The 20,684-nt window shown below is 38.5% G+C and overlaps 1 protein-coding gene across 5 annotated transcripts in view; it reads right to left on the reverse strand.

Annotated features, from left to right (window-relative positions):
- Gria3 (glutamate ionotropic receptor AMPA type subunit 3) overlaps positions 1-20,684 on the reverse strand; it is a 289,158-nt gene that overhangs the window by 67,578 nt on the left and 200,896 nt on the right. For all 5 annotated transcript variants that reach the window (XR_003849681.1, XM_008833922.1, XM_008833921.2 and 2 more), the window contains exons 10-11: positions 18,398-18,604; positions 3,527-3,903 (exon numbers count right to left, since the gene is read on the reverse strand). Coding sequence is in view for 4 of the 5 variants with exons in the window: in XM_008833922.1 (XP_008832144.1) it covers positions 3,527-3,903; positions 18,398-18,604 (584 nt within the window). In the remaining variant the exon portion in view is untranslated. The remainder of the gene's footprint in view (positions 1-3,526; positions 3,904-18,397; positions 18,605-20,684) is intronic.

Here is a 20,684-nt window from a genome sequence, read left to right on the forward strand (position 1 = left end):
CTGGAAGTACAGGTGTGGGCCACCACATCCAGCTTTGATACATTTTTTAAAACATCATCTGAGAGCTAGGTGTGTAGCTCAATGGTAGGTCACATGCTAAGCCCTGGGTTCAATACTCAGCACAGCAAACCCCTCCCTGTTTATTTTTGATATGACTTATGAAGAATAAGGACAGAGAAAAGAATGCTGGTTTTGTTTGGATAAACAGGCATTTAGCTCCTTTAGCATAAAGTGTTAACACAAGTATAGAATTCTCGTATAAAAGCTTGAGTCTCTCAAAGTGAGTATCTCACAAAACCAAAAAGAAAGTAGGGAACTGAATGAACTCCTTGATGTTATCACAAAACTACGTATTCTGAGCACAAAAGGAACAGGAAGTGAAGTAATCTGGAAAATCTGACCAAGCAGACTGAGGATATGAAAAAAGAAGGAAGGAAAAATAGAAACAAAGACAAGACAAGAGTGGTTTGGTTGAATGAAGCTTGAAAGCCTCACATATACAATTTTAAAATGCTACTAAAAATTAGGGAATAATCTCAAGTAGAGGTAAAAACAGAGCGAAGCCATTCTAAGTCTGTATCTTCTTTTTATGCACACTCGTGTGTGTGTGTGTGTGTGTGTGTGTGTGTGTGTGCGCGCGCGTTTGTGTGAATGTGTGGAGACCTTTACTGTCATCCTCAGGAACACTGTTCACTGCTTCCTTTGAGACAAGGTTTCTCACTGACCTATAGTTTACTAATTGGGCTAGACTGGTTTGCCAGTGAGCCCCAAGGATCATCCTGTGTCCACGTACTTAACACTGGTACTATACACAAGTGCCACCATGATTGGCTTTTTACGTGTGTTCTGGGAATTGAACTCAAGTCCTCATGCTTGTAAGGCAAGAACTTTATTGGTTGAGATAGATTCCTAGCCTTGAGTCCTTACTTTCTAAGTGAAAATCCTTACTCAACTCACTGGTATGTAGGTGATGCAGAAGACATTCACATGCAATATTTCTGGTGCTGGGGAATGAACCCAGAGTCCTGTTCATGTTAGGCAAGCACTCTACCACTGAGTTTTTATTATTGACTCCCCGTCAGTATTTGGATTAATGTTTTAATAGACCAAAATGTACACTGCTTTGCTTCCTAATTATTTTGCTATGTGTGTTTTGTATATGATGTGGTGTATGCACGTGAATGAACAGGTGTGCACACATGTAAAGGTTGAAGCATGACATTTGGTGTCTTCCTTTATTGTTCTACATGTTATTGCTTCAAGACAGGGTCTCTCAACTGGAAGCTTGCCATTTCGACTAAGCTGATCATCCACTGAGCTCGCAGAACCCGCCTATTTCTGCTTCCCAATGCTGGGGTTATAGGGAGGCACAGCCGTGCCTGGCTTTTTACATTGGTAGTGGAGATTTGAACTCAGGTCTTCATGCTTAATAGCAAGCTCCCTTATGCACTCAGCCATCTCCCCACTCATAATATTTCATGAGTATGAGTTCACCACTATTTGTGATTAGACGGGTTAATCTGGTATGTAGGTGATGCACAAGACATTCACATTCAGTATTTCTGGTGCTGGGGAGGAACTCAGAGTCCTGTGCATGCTAGGCAAGCATGCTACCACTGAGTTTTATCCCAAGCTATGTTCAATATTTTCAGTAGCTTTACAGAGATAAATTTGTAGCCCATAAAATTCACCTGTGTAAGTGCGTAGTCAATGGTTTATGTAAATTTAGAATTCAACAACCATCATCACAATCCAATTTTGGAGCTTTTTCATATCACCCTGAAATGCTCTCTTATGCCCATTTGTATTTAATGGATAGGTTTAGGAAAAGGATGAGTCAAGTAAGGCATGTGCCCCACATGCAAATTTAAGTGGGTCAAAAATCTCACTAACCAGGGCAAATAGTATTTAAGTGCAATATTAAAAAAAATAAATAGAAACAACTGTAATGGAGAAGATATCAAAAATTTAAATAAAACTTGTGTCTTATCCTTTGCTTGTTCTATTCGGTCACTGTTACCTGATTCTAATACTGGTCTTTTTATCCCTTTTGTTTTCCTTTCAAACTCTGGCCATCACTAATTATACTTTCTATCACTATGAATTTGTCTATATGGGACAAATGGAATGGTATATAATGGGATAGTCAATAAATATAATTGTATGGTGTGTGACATTTTGCATTTGAATTATTTCACTTGGCATACGTTTTAAAGGTTCATCTATATTATCAGCATGAATCAGTAATCTGTTCGTTTTAATGGATCTGCCACGCTTTATTTATTCATTGAATAGCTGAATGCTTTGTTTTTATTTTTTGACTATTACAGCTAAAGTTACTGTGGAAATTCATGCATAAGTCTGTGTAAATACATTTTACTTTTGGGGGGCAAATAACAGTAAAGTTGCTATGTCATGTTTTGGTAGTAAGTCTGAGCCTTTAATGACTGAACCATCACTCCAGCCCTGCTATATCACATTTTAACTACATGTCTAACTTCATAAGAAATGACCAGACTATTTTGAAATGTGGTCATAGCATTTTGAATCCTCACTACTAACATGGATAAGAATTATATTTGCTCTGCATCCTTATATGGTATTGTCTGTCTTTTTGACTGTAGCCATTCTAGAGGATTTTTAGAGGCATCTTATTTTGGTTTTTGTTTGCCTTTCCCTAGTGACTAATGATGCTGAGTATCTTTCTATTTGCTTAGTAGCCACCTAATAATTTCCTGTTGGTAAATACCAAATCTTCTCTCCATTTAAAAATATCAGGCTGTTCCTTATCAAATTGCAACAGATTATACATTGTAGATTAAATTCTTTTTGTCAGATTTATGACATGCTAATATTTCTCACACTCTGTGTGACTTGATACATTATTTTACTCATGGAGTCTTTTTAAATACAAATTTTAGATTGTAATGAAATCAAGTTCATCAGTTTTTTCATGGATTTTTCTTTTTGTAACACTATATGAGAACCATATTGAATCCAAGGCCATACTTATTCCTTCTATTGTTTCTTTGAGAAATTTTATAGCTTTAGCTAGGAAACCTGAGTAGATGCTTGGATAGTCCTAGGCAATCTGAGCCCAAAAAGTAAAAGAGAAGATACTAAAGGTGAAGGTGGGAGGATGTTAAAGAAATGCTCTACCATCTTTCATATTTTGTCTAGCTTCAATCTCTTGACAAAGGAGAAATTGTTTTAGCTCTATTAATGAGGAAACTGGGATTTGTTTTATCCAAATCATAGTCATATTAACTGGTGATGTTAACTTTATCCAGAGTTCAAATGTTTGTTAAAATGTTTATAGTACGCACTGTATACAAATGCATGAAAGCCATTCAAACAAAAACTAATGACACACTCACCTCATGGAGATAAGCAAACAAATGGTTTGATGATAATTATCATTGGCTGGAATGTTAAATGAAAGACACCAGAAGTTGATGAAGGTGAATACTAGATGAACATGAGTGGAGTATGACCATAAAATGCAAGCAGGTATTCTATGACAAACCTGGGAGAAATATCACATCCTTGCTGCATAAAAGCACCCAAGGAAAACCAAAGACTGTTGAATATTCCAAATTCATTTGGAGGATCAGGAGGACTTTGTGGGTCACGAGCTTCTTCATTGTTGTCTTCCAAGTGCCATTCATAAGGGCTAAATCTACTGACCAGGAAGAGAACTACACTGACTCCAATGTAAGCGAAGACAATGCACATCCAGATTTCATAAGCTAAAGGATCCAGAAATGAGAATACGCCTGGTTTTGATTTCTGAGGCTTCTTTATCATGATGGAGATTCCCAGGCTCATAAATGGCTTTGAAAAATCTATGACTTCTTCACGGACCAATGTTATAGTGAGTGGAGCAACAGCTATATCAGCTCTCTGAAAAACAAATACATGTATGAGGGTTAGAGACAGTACTATCAATCATTTGCCACTTATTATACATCTTTGGCAGAAATATAGTATCTTCAGTCTTTATAACCAATTGATTTGTCAGTGCTAAGGTTAGAGAAGCAGAAGCATGTAATAGGTTCTAAAGTGCTTCAACTTGATGGTGAATTAGGAAAAGGTATGGTATTTTTCTCCTCAGAAACATACTGGCTTAGGATAATCTAATTCCATTTTACCCCTAACTTCTTTTTCTTACCTTGCAACCCAGCTTGGATTCCCTTGTGTCATATTGTTGTTTAACTCTTGTTTTCTTATTTATTTTCATGTTCTTGTGTTTCATTTCCCTCATTTGACTGGGAATTTTTGTAGACAATGCATAACAACCTATATTTCTTACATTTGCTTCCTTTTCACCTGTAGTGTTTAGTTTAATTCTGGATTGTTCACTGTTTTGTATTATTCTCACATTTATTTTCTGAGAGCATGTCAATTAAAATACAGATCATTTGACGACAGGGACCCAATATTTTAGTTTTTTTTTTATCTGTTATTGCAGTAGATTCTAGACTAAATAATAAATACTTTAAATAGTTGTTAATCATTGACTATAGTATATGAAAACATGTCAGACTTCTGCATGGAAAATGACAAGGATAAACAACTATTAGAATACATAATAGTCTATTAAGCAAGCTAAAATTTCTAGATCAATATTACACATGTATCAGGTTAATAAAAATAAATGTCAGCAGTGCATTGCATAGTTAATTCAGGTAAAAGTATGCAATTGTTTTCTACAATTGTACCTTAGAATGCTAGTCAGCTTTAGTTTGGAGCTAGGCTTTAAAATGTACAATTGAAAAAAATAGCTGTGACTAAAGGAAGGTATTGAGATAAGTCAGGGGTGCCTGGAATGTAGAGCATGGCTGCCAGGCTGGATACCTCCTAGGGAGGACAGCAGGAAACTGGCCCACTCTGTTCTAGATACACTGTCTCTTACCCAACAACCCCCAAGCAAAACTATTAGGCCTCTCATCCTTTAATCCTAATTGGGTCTCTTGTAGATCATGTGACATGAGGATAGGACAAAGGCCACAAAGCCTTAGAAGCCCCCTCCCTCTTGCTACCTGCTTGCCTGCCAGAAAACTAGCCCCACCTCTTTGCCCATGGAGCTTTCCTATATAAACCTCTGCTTCCCCCATAATAAACAAGCTGTCCACTGACACAGCCTCCCAGGTGTTTTCTTCTTGTCATACTTGCTGTCACCTGAGGCCTCCTTCCCCCGACCAGTCTCTCTCTCACCCCAACTTTCCATGACAGCGGGGTTTGGGCTGAGGTGGGGGTGCCGACAGGAAGGCCTGAGGATAGTCTATCAGCTATGTAGTGAAATCACCAACTATCATAAATTTTTTTTCCTATGGTAAACACAAAAATGTTTCAATATCCCTACCTGTGGGAAGATGTTAGAAAGAATGATGAAATCTGACCTAGAGTATATTTACAAAGAAATGAAGTTTTACTGCCTTGAATTGCATACAGCACCTAAAACTACTTGAGAAGTATTCCTTAATTAAGGGGAAATATAGATGAAAAACAGCTCTTGTTGAGTGCTTATTCTGTATGAGGTACTGTCCTAAGTACTTATATTATTTTACTTAATTCTCCTAGCAACCTTGAGGTTGATACAATTATTCACATTTTAAAGTATTGAGAGGCAGAGATTAGAACTCTGGAACTGAGATTAAGAGTCACTCTCTTAACTAGTATCCTGATCACCATTGATATTTGCATGTGCATATTACTTTGATCTGCGATTATCAAATTTTCCCAGGTTTACTCTGGTGCATATTTGAATGTGTGTTTTGTATGAAGCACTATTCTAGGTGGTAGCAATGAACCAGTAAGGTAGACAATATAGACAAAATAAAATGCTTGCATGGAGGGCATCCCTTACATCCTGGTGGAAGTGGTATAAAGCATCTGCTTATGGAAAACAGCAGCCTACTTATCATATTTATCTAGATGGCTTTGTACCATCTCAAAGTTACCTTTTCTAAAATTAAATCCATTATCTATATCCTAAAGTAGATTCTTCTATCAATCTGTGAATGATCCATTTCTCAAAAATTTCCCTGTTCCTAATCGTTATAATTCCTACCACCCCTGAAGATGAGCCTCCCTCTTTATGGAGAAGATGGAAGCCATTTGATAAGAGCTCTTTCACCTCAGTGCCTTTCCTTCTTAACCTACTGCTACATCTTGAGCCAATCATTTTATCAATTCTCTATCTCTGGAAGTGACTGAGATTTACTCCACCCATTCCACAAATCCTATATTCTTCTGTCTGAAAGCTCCAGCCCTTCTACTTTTTTTACTTTTACTTTTTCAGTCTTCATTATTTTAACTCAGCAGTTCTCAAAGTGTAGTCCTTGGACTAGCAGAAAAACAGTCACCTGGGAAGTTGTTAGAAATACAGTCTTAGGCCACAGCCAAGTATAGAATCAGAAACTCTGGGGCTGGGCCTTAGATGGCCTTCCAGTGATTCCAACAATAGTTGAAATGAGAACATCACAACTTATCCCACTGTTTTGTAGCAATTTCCTCCAAATTGAAGCCTTCCATCCTGGAGGGAGGCTCATTAAGTCTCAGGATGTAAACAAAACTGGCAAGGCTCAGGAAGTAAACAAACCACAACTCTCAGGATGTTCCAGAAACTTTCAAGATTTACAAAGCCTGTCTTCAAGGTTATACAAGCAGTAGCAAATGTGTGGGAGAGACTCTCTGATTTGAGCTGCATGCAGCTTCTGTGAGTCCTTGTCACCATGCTGAGGTGAGCTTTTGGCTGATGCAGCTGCTTTTGAGTCATCCATACTTTTGTAAGTAACCTCAACGAACTCATTGGTTTGCCATGGTGGCTTTGATGGAATTGTTACTATTGCCTGCCATCAGTACCTTACTAGGGGTGAGTAGCCATTTGTTCATGTCTTTCCAGGAAAAGTCATACACCACCTATTTAAGTGAAATCATAAGGTCTTCTGTTTGCCATTAAATACTCCGTCCACTTTTTGATCCTTCTGCCATCTTAACCATATTATATCTCTGCTTATTACCATCAATGTTCTTGAAAATTTACCTTTGTTATCTCTGAATTTCAATATCACCTTATCAAAATCTAATTTCTAGTCCTCTTGATTATTAAAAATTATTTCTTGAACTATATACTTGACTACTAGACTCAAAAGACCTCCCCTCAGGCACCAACTGATCATGTGATACCACTGGCCTTTTGCATCACATACCCTCTTTCCTTTAGCTCTCTGATACTAAAGACTACAGGTTTTCCTCCTACCTCTATGAACGGTTCTTACTGGGTGTTTATTCCTAGTTTGGAGTCTCTATCAAGGTATATTTTGTACTTTCAAGGTTTATTTATGATACCTGCGTTAGGAAGTAATCAGTGAAGGTTTATGGAATATGAAAGATCATTTAAGGGGCTGGAGAGATGGCTCAGCAATTAAGAGCATATACTGCTCTTGCAAAGGACCTGGACCCAGTTCTCAGTATCCACATAGTGTCTCACAACTACCTGTTGTTGCTGGAAAGATTGGGGAGGATACCGGGAATGTACAGAAAGCAGATATTTTAGTCTGTAACCTGGTCCAGCGGGCTCAAGCCTGAAAATCTGGACCCCAAAGGGAAGTAGCACATAACTTTTATCCCTCAAACTTTGGGTTACAATGAGGAGACTTACATATTGACTATCAGAAAATCTTAAAACCAGGCAAATTATTATATATTTAGAAAAGAAAAACATGCTTAAAAAAACCCCTGTTTAAAAGTCATTGCAGAATTCATCTGAGACAAACAGAATTGAAGTTTTGTCAGGACACGAGTCAAGTGGTTCTAGCTATGTCAGCTTTCTAACCACATAGCTGTCAGCTGAACTTTGTTGACAGAGGCAAAGAGAGAAAACAAGGATTAAAACCCGTATTTTCCTTAAATATTCCATCAGGTTCTATATCACAGTAACTCCAGATCCAGAGGATTTGGTGCCCTCTTTTGACCTCTGAGCACCAGGCATGTTGTACATACATACATACAGGCAAAGCACTCAGACACATAAAATAAAAACAAATATATTTTTTTTAAAAAAGAGAAAGATGATTTAAGGTTCTGTCCTTATTTTTCTGTCCATAGTATAACTTGTGGATTTAATTCTTATCTCATTGCAGCTGATTTCTGAGTCTCCAATTCCACATTTACAATGAGATTGGAGCCAAAGACAAATTTTGCCTATTTTACACTTTGGCTGATGGCTAGACCTGGTCAGAGGAACAAAGGTTGCCGAGAAGAATGGAATTGGCCAGACAGCTAGCAGGATTTTTGGCAAAGTTAGCTTGAATCAGCAAGAGTCTTGTCATGCCAAGAGAATTCATACATAAAGGCACCTCCTCTCCCTGCCAAGATGTCTCTGCCTCCTGCTTAGAGCATACAAATACTCATCTAGTATCATTTCACATTTGATCTCATTTGAATTTAATTACTTAATTTAAGTAGTTTTTATAATCTTGTAATCTTTTATAGTTCCAGGAAAAATTGCCATTTTTTTGTCTAAGAAAGCAGACGTAAAAGGTGTATTTGGTATGAGAAAATCACTTTGGACTGAATTTAAAGGAACTTGGCTCTTTTCAAGTAGATACAGAAAAATGGTTGAGACATTTGATCTCCTTTCAATGAAAAATTATAAAACATAGGAGACAAGTCTTATCAAGGGTATAATGGGGAAAATGGGGATACTTTAACTGGGGAGGGAAGTGGGAGGGTTAGACAGGGAGAGAAAGAGGAGAGATAAATAATTCCTAGCTGCTGTAAAAAAAAACTAGAGGGAAACATATTAGTAAAAAAACCTACTGAAAAATTACATATACAATATCTCTACATGAGTCCATGTGTATAGCTGAAGGCTTATATAACAAGAAATAGTGCCAGACAGGAGAAACCTCCCTTCAAGTTGTTGGCCAGGGTAGTCCAAGAGACTCCTAAAATTACACAGGCTATTGTCAAGGCCCTTGATTGCCTCCCAGAACTTGAAGTTAAGACCCTATTACTGAAGTCAGTATGTATTGCGGACATGGCTTGGAGTAATGGAGCTGGAACTGACCTGGATGGAAGCCACCTCCCCTGAAAGCTAGCTCTCATAGTTTTGGAGAACACTACATACGAAAGCTAAGGGAGAACATTTATCAGTGGTCCAACCCCAGCTTTAAGGCCTAATAACCATAACAGTGACTGGCACAGCAAACTATATTGGGGCAGTAGTGGCACTTTTATCTTGGAGGTAATCAACAGCTACTTAATTGGACTTAAAGCCCATTCAATGGGAGGGAACTCTCCTGTGGTACCGTAAACATAGTCAAATACACATGGTTGGAGAGGTTGTAGACCTTAGAGGAAACCCCAAGGCTGTCACATCCTTCAACAAATGTAATTTCTTACTATGTGCTAAATATGGATCCTTTTATTTACAAACAAGTATGATGGTCACCACTTATCAAAGAAGCTTCTTTTGCAACAGATGGAGTCTATTACAGAGTTCCACAACTGGTCACATACAGAGATTGTCTGTGAAATGCCCAACCCTAAGTGACACTTCTACAGTGGAACCTCTACACCCAAGGCACATGAAACTTAGTGAAACAAGGAGTAGAGAGAATACTAATACATCTCATAACTCTCATCAACAAAGTTCCCTCATGTAACAGAGGACAATGAGTATAAAGGGCCACAGATGGCCAAAGCATAGAGAATAAGAGCATGTAGAGTGTAGGTCCTTGAACAGGACTCCTATATTAATCTCCATCTACCCAGCACTCAAGGACCATTGGGGAAGAGTGGGCAGAAAGATTGTAAGAGCCACGGGAGGAGGTACATGATCATATGGAAATGAGAGTATTACAGGCTCCTGGTACCTTACTCATATGAACTTCCAGCACAGTGTTAACATGCACAAGACCCATGCAAATTCAAGCAGACAAAACCCCAACGTAAAACTATGGAAACGGGCAGCAAGCTCCAATCTTACTCGAACTACTGGCCTGCTGATTGCTGCTGGGTGAGGAGGAGCTGATCTTCTTTAAAGGAGTGACTAGATTGGCTGACTAGACTGCAGTGGATGAACTTGCACTGAGGGACATCTGGGGATACTAACATGACTCGATAGGCCTTAACGCAAATGAGAATGCATGAAATCCATTGGGGGGTGGTATGGGAGGGTGCTGATGGGGAAGTGGGTATAAAGATGATTAAGATGTTATATATGAAATACACAAAATTTCAATAAAGATATACAAAAATTTAAGGGGACTGAAATAAAGAATGAACTTTGACTAATAAAAAAGTATAAAAGAAAACAAAACAAGAAACAAAACTAACTCAGTAACTATGACACCTACCACATGACAAGCCCCACTAAGTACTAACAAGAGGTGGCTAGACAGATTAGGAAGAACATTTTAGTGTCTGGTTCTTAAGAACCTTTAGACAAAAACGAGATTCCCAAAGGAAGCCACTCTGAGTTTAAAGTACTTTTGAGTCACAAAAACAACTGGAAGAATCTGTTCCCCTCAGGTACTCACTTCTTTTCCTCAGTCTAGTATTTCTACATTTTTTCTTTTGGGGGAATCTCTCTCTCTCTCTCTCTCTCTCTCTCTCTCTCTCTCTCTGCACCCCCCCCCCTCGGGTCTGGTACACCAACAAATATAACCCGCCCCAGGCTAGCCTTGAACTCAGGTTGGCCTCAAACTTGTGTTGATCCTCCTTCCTTGGTCTTCTAAGTGCTGGAGTCTGAGGAGCTTTTCAAAAAAAAAATGGAACTTGTTTATTTTTTAATGTACTGCCCCAATGAAGACTGTGTGAAATCTGGGCTCAATTAAAATCTCATTGTTGTGACCTGGCTCCAAAACAAGAATCAGCCATACAGACTCTTTTAAAGACTCTTAATAAAGACTTACAGATTGAAAAAAGACAAAGAAATAGGCACAAGCAATAGAAGGTAAGAGAGCTCTGATTGGAACTTGTTTATTTTTTAATGTACTGCCCCAATGAAGACTGTGTGAAATCTGGGCTCAATTAAAATCTCATTGTTGTGACCTGGCTCCAAAACAAGAATCAGCCATACAGACTCTTTTAAAGACTCTTAATAAAGACTTACAGATTGAAAAAAGACAAAGAAATAGGCACAAGCAATAGAAGGTAAGAGAGCTCTGATGATGGAGTCTCAAGGACAATAAGATGTGTGGTAGGCAGTAATTCTTCTTGCTTTTTCTATCCCTTGTTTCCTTGGTGAGAGGCTAAAGTTACAGAACTAGCAGCTTTGGAGAGGTCATTTTCCTTTCTCACCACCATCCCCTCCTCCATATTATAAAACACAGTTGTGTTGGTTGATTATTTCGGAGCTTATGACCCACCTGCCGTAATGTACGTGAAACAATCAACTTTATTATCAGTGGAAATGGGGGAAAAATAGATTACTAACACGTGTCCCAAAAAATACTCATTTAGCTCTTCTGGGACTGCCGTGCCACAGAGCTGATGAAGGCCACACAAAGGAAAATGAAAGATTTAGGAGGCCAACACTGATAAACACTAAAAAAGGTAGCTCCTCAAGTGAAATTCTGCTCTTTAAAAGCAGTTTATGTAAAATTCATACAGGTGTATAATGTGTCTTGATCAAATCAACTCCTGAAATCTCTCTCTTGATCTTTGCTCTAAATGGAAGTCAGCTGTTACTGGAGCCAGGTGTGAAGAACGCTGGCTAGAGCTGGGGAGCAGGTGAAATTCTGACTTAGTAAGTGTCTCTCTTCTGGTGCCCTGTGCCACTCCAGAGGCCTTTTGTCATCAAGCCTGTGTTGGTTAACACCAGTAGGCAAGTAATTTTTTAGAACCTAGGTGGGTAAGTTTGGGGTATGAGAGTACTCCAGCTGACAGACAAAAACCAGCAAATGGTAAGAGCTGAGGGTAAGAGTTTACTAGTGTTTTTACTTGCTTCTTGACTACTTAAAGGATTTTAATCAGGCAGCTTAAGAATGGCTGTGTGGGCTCAGTAAACACACTAAATTAGGTTTGATTTTTCCACTCACCAGTGGCAAACTCAAGCAACTGCATTATTGTCAGGGATTTAGCTTGAGGGGATTTATAATCCTTTTCATAGGTGGGTGGCCAAAGTTGTAAATTTTCTAAAACCTAAAACCCAACAAACTCATATGCATAGGGACCATGCACATAAGAGGCTGACAGGTTTTAAGCAGAGACGATTCTTAGTTTAACTGCAGGTTTACAAATTCTTTGAGCTGGAATCCTTCTTATATCATAAGTATTTTCTTTTGATTATCTGATGTATAAAAATTGCAACCCATTTGCAGATTATGCGTGAGCAGGAGCTTGTCAGTCACTGTTTTAAAGCACTTTCTGATAACAAGGGAGGAGGGAGTAGTTGTATAATGTAGAACATATTATATGCTACATCGGAGAAGAAGCAGACATGATCTGACCGCTTGTCCCTGCATCAAGAACAAAGCTGTAGTGACCTATGGCAGGGGCAGGCATTTCCTCTAGAACATTTAAATATATTAAAAAAGAATGGAATAGACTCAAGCTAGACAATGGCAATATAATTGCTGGGTGTTGGGGGACAGGACTTGAAAGTGCTTTATTGGCTGTACGCTATGGGATATTTATTGTCTGCGATTGTTAAGATCTGGAGAAAGGGATGGGGTCTATTTAAATCAGTGCAACAACAAGCAGTGTCACAATGGGATCTCTTCATTTCTTTATCCAGAGCAGATGTCCCAGTATGGATCTATTGATTTGGACTACTTGTCTTTAGGGAGCTAAGAGATTTAAAGACCCAGTGATGATAAAGGGGGCATCCCTGGAGCTGGATAAAGGCTCTGTGACATTTAATTTGGTTGAAAATATTTCCCACCCCTTTGCTCAGAATGGCAGGCTTTCATGTGTCATTAATACTCCTTCCTGGAGTTTATATGCATCCTTTCAGCGGAGGAATGCTTTTATCAAATCATCAGCCGTTTCTGCCAGAGCCCAGTGCAAGCATCTGAAGAATAGAAGGGAATATATGGCATCTGTTACTAGATCCTTGCTTCTCTGCCTTTTAACTGGAAGGACAGATCGACTTTCTGCCTTTCTTAATGGAAAATAAATCTATTTTAGGATAGTGACAGTGTGGGAAGTAATTTCTTATAGGCAAAAAAAAAAAATGTCACTGTAAATAGTATCTGTTGAATTGCTATTTGTCCCAGGAGTGTGAAGGAGTTTGGGACATCCAAGGAACATGACCTGGAACTAACCATATGCCAACCACATCTCCATTTCCAAACTTTCTGCTGTTTTCTAAGTTCAGGAACCAATCTGGATAGTAGTTTTCCTTGCCTTTCCCAAAGCAATTTCACCTCTTTATTCTTAGTTCTAAGTACTAAGAACATAAGGAACGTGACAGCTGCCCACTGGGAGGTGTCCTCTTCATAATTAGAGCTTCAATTTCCTTCTAGCCCATTTCTTGCCTGTTTTTGTTAACCGTGTTAGGTCATATCTCCTCTATAAGGACAGAATTTCCCAGCTATTTACACTGGATTTCTAAATATTTCAAATGATAACTAGAGATTTGTATTATAGTGTCCTAGAGGCCACAGAGAATTAGGATAAAAACCTTCAATAGAATAGTTCATAATCCACCTAGAATGTAAGCCCCCCGAAGCCAGGCAGAAACATCAAATCTGGTTGAAATAACATCAGAGTTCCGTAAACTGACAAGCTTAGTGAACTGAAATAATGTGACCCAGTGAATACAGCATTAGACCAGGAGTCATGACACCGGAGTTGCCGTACTTTGTGATTTTTGTGATACTGCCGAAATCTGCCACCACCCTCCTTGGCAATTCCTGCCCCTCTTATCCTCCATCAGGTTTCCTGGTTTATGTAATGGATAAGTCTAACGTTCTTCTCAGATGGTTCTCCTAATAATCTCTATATTAGAAGTTTGACTAAAGAATATTTAAGAATCCTAGTAACCACAAAATTCTTTTTAAGAATGCCCTCTTAAACACTTGCTATTTAGGAGTAATAAAAACTAGTGGCATGTAAATCATTTGAGCTGGAACAATTACCATGTGGCAGTGTAATAGACATCCAGTTCAAAAGCAAAACTGCTAAAAGCAGGTGGACAGTTTCAAGACCATAATGTTCTGAAGGGCTTACATAATGGGGCACGTTGTATCCTACTGATGTTCATTTCAAAAATAGCCTTCTTAGAGATACAAGGTGCCCCAACATCAACTTTGATTTGAATTTCTTTAGTGAAAAAATACAATTTAGGAATCATCTGAAAAGAAACTGATTGACTTCTTTATTCTTTAACAAATTTAATTCAATTTTCCCTTTTCTTGAGACTTCATGGCAGATACAGAAATGTCTTTGGTAAAGCATTCTCCATCCCTGCTTTTACTTTTTCTGCTCCGATCGCTTTTACATACAAAGAAGCATAAGAAGCAGCACTGTAAAGATGAAGCACGGAATATCATCTGTGTAGTTTTTACAGTAACTGCAAATGATAGTTCCCTCTTCTCCATATTTTGTTAAGTACTCTGGGAAATCATTAGGGGTGTTCTTCCTTTCCTCTGAAGCAACTTGCAAACCACAAGAGGTCAGGCCTGTTTGAAATACAAGCCTGTGTTTTAATTTTTCTCCATTTCTATCAATGGTTGATAATTTGAAAACTTTCTAATGCCAAAAGATTTAAACTTCTACATGAAGATGTGGGCACATTTAATGTATGACATCCTTCTCCTTAACAGCAAGCTCTTCCTCTAGGAAAAACTAGGAAAGCTTAGTTTTTTTATTTTTATTTTTTTAGTCTTTTCTTTTGAGACAGAGTCTTCCTGTGGCCCCAGCTGGCCTGGAACTCACTATGTAGACCAGGCTAGCCTTGAACTTACAGAGATCCACCTGCCTCTGCCTCCCAAGGGCTGGGGTTAAAGGCCTGCACCACCACGCCTGGCGGAAAAGCCTAGTTTTTAAAGTAGTAGGTTTTAGAGGAAAGTAGTTTGACAGTCCACACCAGTGGATTGCTTTGCTGTCATTTCTCTGGAATCACTTTGTGTTATTCAGCCCAGAAAATAGGCAGTACTGCAAAGACCTAGAGACTTGTTCTAGGTCAGAATATGGGAGACAATTTAAGAGCCTTTTCTGGCAGAAGGGAAAGTTCTTCCCAGAGCAGGAAGGAAATGAAGAAAAGGTTGCTTCAGAAATGTTACCTTTTCAGAATTGAAGAGGTGGGATCTGAATTCCTAAACAAATAAGAAACTCCAATTCTCACATTCCCTCACTCACAAACAGATGAAGGGTAAAGAGATACTAACAGGAGAGAGGACATCCCAGAGGAGAAATCAAAACCCAGTGAGAAACCAGTTCTTCATAAACAAATCTGTCTACATCACTGTGTCTAATGTCTTGCTCTATGCTAGCAGTAAATTGATCTATTTCCAGGCTGTGGCAGGTTTCTTCTGAGACACATCAGAGCTCTGGACATTGAATTATGATGGGTTAGTGGAACTCATGGACTAGATCACATCAGATAACCCAGAACAGTAGAAATTGATACCCTAAGTTTCTTGACATGCTATTATAGCTTCCAAATCTTCTTTCCAGAATGGCTAAAGCCAGGGTGGGCCTGAAACAACACCTTGGCAATCTGATGGTATAGCATATTGGTTAAGAGCATATAAGTTTTAGAGCCAAAGATGTAGATTCAAGTCACTGTGTTACTGCTATGGTCAGAATGTTTGCGTCCCTCTTCACATGTTGAAATTCTAGTGTGTAAGGTCACAGTATTAGGAAATAAGGTTTTTAGGAGGTGGTTAGGTCATGGAACAGAGTCCTTGTGAATAGGATTAGTGTCCTTATATAAGAGGCTCTTGACACCAATTGCTCCTTCCGTAATGTGAAGGCAGGACAGGCAGGTAAAATTTGTGAGCTACAGAGTACAGCATCACCAGACATTGAAGTCTTCTTTGATCTTGAATTTTCCAGCCTCCACAAAAGTAAGAAATAAACACTTGTTGCTTATAAATTACAAGTCTAATGTATTTTCTTATAGCAGCCTGAACAATTAAGGCAGGCCCTACTGAATGTCTGGTCTTTGGCATGTGACTTTACTTCTTAGTCTAAATATCCTCACATGTAGAATGAGGTTATTAATGGAATCTTCTTCAAAGGCATGTTGTGAGGATTATGGTACATAATGCTTATAAAGTACTTATCACAGTATGTGGCAGCCAGTAAATACACTGTAAGTGCTAGCTAATAATAATAAAAATATTACCTGATTTTTCACACCATGTGCTCAATTTAATGAATTGTTGCCAGCCATTATTATATGCAGGTATTGATTCATTAGAGCAGAAAGTAAGTCTTCATTATGTATCAGATAATGTACTAAATGCAGGGAGAACTCTAAGCAACATAATGCCTTTTGAGTGTTGAGAAGATGAAGGGCAAGAAAGAAAATGTTCTCAGTCACTTGGAAACTGAGCAGTTAGTGCTAGGTCAAGATGGTTCAGAGCATCTCAGGCACCCCAGAAATCATGTCAGATTGTCTGCCCCTTGCTCAGCCCTATCTGGAATTAGAAAATTCTCATCTGCAACTCAGCCCTGCCCTAATTCTCAGGACCAACCTTGACCCAAGACAGGTGGTGATTGGCTCCAGCCCCATAGTTGGAGTCTGAGGTTCAAGTTACTGTGTCACTTGTCTGGCAAGAGGACAGTGTCCCAGTTTTGATACCTGGGGCCCAGCCTCATTTTAAGCCTTAGTTCCCTTTCTGTGTCCTTATTTTTAGAAACAAGCTTCTGCCTTTGTGCTTGTTTCCAAAGGCTTGCTCTAAAAACTTATTTAGTGACCCCAGTATCTCTTATGACTGGAGAGCTACACCGTATTTGTGTTGGCTATCATCTGAAGCACTAGAATCCTTTTCCTGATCCTCAGTCCAATAGAGAATATGGATGTTAGTTTCTCACCAGCTAGGAAGCTCAGTATATCCACCCCCTATATGTGTTTGTCTTCTCCTTATCTGTTGTGTAGACAGGTACCAATCATTGCAAGTAATACTTGTCTACTAGAAGTAAATGTCTCCTGCTATCATCTGCACATTGTTGGTTTATTTGGGATTGGTTCACCCAATGGGGAGTTATGCTTGTCTTAATATGCCTCATTGGGCTGCCTAAGATCTGATTTTCCCTGAGACCAAAATCATTTAAAACTAAGTCACTGAGCAATTCTGAACTACTATATCTTTTTAAAAGGTCTTGATTATGAGTAGTATTTGTACTTGACCTGTGGCTAAATGTTGCATGGATGCATTTTATTCATTCCTTGAAGTATTTATTGATATTCTACTATGTTCCAAATTCTAGGATATTGAAATTAATCTATTTCAATATTAATCTATTAATCTTATTTCTTCAAGTTCATACTTTAATAGGGCAGGCAGGTGGCTTATAAACAGATCATTACAGTATCAGAAATACTATATGAATGCAAAAAAAAAAAAAAAAACAGGGGCGCCTAACTGAAGCTGTAGGGGGTAGATAGCACTGGCCAAGGTTTCCAGAAATTAGTCACATCTCCAAGTTCTGGAGGATGAGTAGGCAGCAGTAGTCAACCAAAGAGAGGCAAAAGTACTAGCCAGCATACCTAAAATAAGAACTTAGTACCTTCAGGGAACAACATATACTTTTCTATAGCTGGAACATTAGCTATGAAGAGGAAAGTGTACAAGATAAAGCTAGAGAGGTAGGCGGGTGCGAGAATATGAAGTGCTTTATTTGCCACACTTAAAAATTTCAGTTTTGTCTTGATTTTTAAAGTGGAAAATTGCAATAATGTAGTACTCTGATTTGCTGGGGTAAGACTAGAGGCACAGAAACAAGTTAAATGACAAACAAATGATAAAAAAACTTAAGTATGGTGATAATGGTGGGGATCAAGAGCATATTTGGATTTGAGGCACTTATTAGAACTCATTAGACATGATTCATTAAACATGAATGGAGCAATGAGAGAAGATGGTGGGAATGCTAAGGCAACTATGTGGTATGTGATTCTGCTACCTGAGTCAGGGAAGTTCCAAAGGAGTTGATTTTCAATAGGGGACAGGCTATGCTTAATGTGGTCAAGTAAATTCCTTTGGTTTTATTTGCCTTTTAGTAAAATAATCCTATTGCTTAAAGGATAGTATTGACAGTTTACCTTTGTAGACCTTAAGCATATGATCAAATATTTTTCTTATATATTACATGAAAAGTCTATAATTTGTTAAATCCCTTCTTTCACAATTAATGTCCCCCCCCCAGTTTTCTTGTTCAATTGAAAGTATAGAGGGAGGTAAATAAAAATAGAATTGAAAATGCTTACCCCATAGACAAGTTCCCCAACCATGCCATTCCATATTTTAGTCTCTGGATCCCTTGCTCCATATTTCCCATCACCAACAATGGACAATTTGTATTTGATCCTTACGTGTTTGGCTATTTCATAGGCTAAATCGACACAATAGCCTTCATAGCGTTCATTTCCTTCCAGTTGCTCGTGGTTCTTCTTGTACATCACATATGGTGATTCCTTTGGGACCAGCAAGAGATCAAAAGATTACTTCTATCCATTTAAAAAAGAGATGGTAGATGTAATAAAGACACATCTTACTCTTTGTGGCTACTGAGATTTGGTGTGTGAAAAGGATTTTTAGAATTTTTGACTTAATACACAGGAGAGCCTCAATTGACTATTTATGGAGCCATATATTCCTTGGAACCTTAACTGGTGATTTAATGAAGTAGAGAAACATTTCAGTTCTTTTCTAGAGTTTGAAAGTATGACTAGTTTTTACCAGTAAATTCTTTTGATTTAGTCAAATTGGGAAGTGCTATCTCATTCAGTTACATGAAGATGAACTCCTTTGATTTTTCAAAATTTACAAGGTAGAAACCATAGCCAAAGGCAGACTGTAGGGTAGTACTATAATATTTATGAAGGTAGGATCTTTGATTTGCTCATTTTTTCTGTCAGCAGAGCTAAATACAGTACTTAGAACAAGGTAAAGGAGAGTAATAGATACACATGTCTAAATGAAAGGTCAACTTGAGCCAAATTTCCTTTCAGCTTTTGGAAAACCATTTAAAAACTGAGAATAGGGCTGAAGAGATGGCTCAGCGGTTAAGAGCACTGGCTACTCTTGCAGAAGACTTGGCACTTGAATTCCAGAACCCACATGGCGGCTAACAATTGTCTATAACTCCAGCTCCAGGGGGATCCGATGCCCTCTTCTGATCTCCATGGGCATTGCACAACACAGGTGCACATACACACATGCAGGCAATACACTCATACACATGCAATAATAAATAAAATATTTAAAAAACTGAGAACACTCCCTCACGTTTCTATAGTGCTTTGAATTTTGTAGAAAACCTCTATGTGGCTAATTGTGTCTTGAAATGGTCCTAAGACATATTATTATTTTACCCTCCCACAAATTACAAAAGCAACAACATGAGACTCTGAAAAGTTGTGACTTGCTGTTACACAGGGTAGTGGTAGATCCTATATTAGAACCCTAATAGAGTTTCTCTTTTATACAATGAAGAATTAAATTTCAAGTCCAGATGAAGAACCATCATTGTTTTGGGGGCAAGGTGGAAAAGAACATGATATCTGAAATTGTTCTATCTTCATTCATTCATCCATTGATTTCTTTTTTCATTTTCAAATGAGTTTATTTATTTATTGTGTGTGTGCGTGTGTCTGTGTGTGTTTGTGTGTCATAGCGCATATGTAGAAGTCAGAGAACAACTAGTGATAGTCATTTCTGTCCTCCTACTATGTAGATTCCACAGATCAAACTCAGGTGATTAGGTTCGGTGGCAACTACTTTTCCTAGCTCACACTGTCTTTCTCTGCCCCCTTTCTCGCTCCACTCCATCTCCTTCTTCCTTCCTTCCCTCCCTCCCTCCCTCCCTCCCTCCCTGCTTCCCTCCCTTCATCTCTCCCACAAATTACAAAGCAGCAACGTGAGACTCAGAAAAGTTACGATTTGCCATTACACAGGATAGTGGTAGAACCAATATTAGAACCCTAATAGAGTTCTAACCCTCTCTCCCTTTCTTCCTTAAGATTTCCTTATGGCATTTCCATACATATTTAGTCTTGGCTGATCTTCCATCTGTCTCCCCCCCGCCCCCAATGCTTACTGTATACTTTTGCCTCAGCATTTCCCCTTCCATATTCATATCACTTGTGTTCTGTTGCCCTTGCCAACCAAATCTGTTAGTTTCTTTTTTTTCCCTCATGGCCCCCCTTCTAGTTTCCTGACTTCTAGCTACACTTTCTCCCATTTAAATGCACATATTTAACAATTGGAAACTAGCATCCACATATGAGAGACAACATATGGTATTTGCTTTTCTGATCCTGAGTTATACCATTTAATATAATGTTTTCTAGTTCTCTCCATTTTCCTGTAAATTTCATACTCTGTTTTTCTTTATGGATGAAAAAGATCCCAGTGAATATAATGGCATTAGGTTCATCATGGTGAGTTGAGGGTTCCTGAACGTCTATCTCAGTAGAAGTTTTCCATCTTGAATTCCAGATGGGCTTAAGAATGGTTTGGGGACTTTTCAGAATATTTAGAACTGAATAATGC

The sequence above is a fragment of the Nannospalax galili genome, unplaced genomic scaffold (assembly GCF_000622305.1).
Source record: "Nannospalax galili isolate Female #2095 unplaced genomic scaffold, S.galili_v1.0 scaffold75, whole genome shotgun sequence".
NCBI classification, from domain to species: Eukaryota; Metazoa; Chordata; class Mammalia; order Rodentia; family Spalacidae; genus Nannospalax; species Nannospalax galili.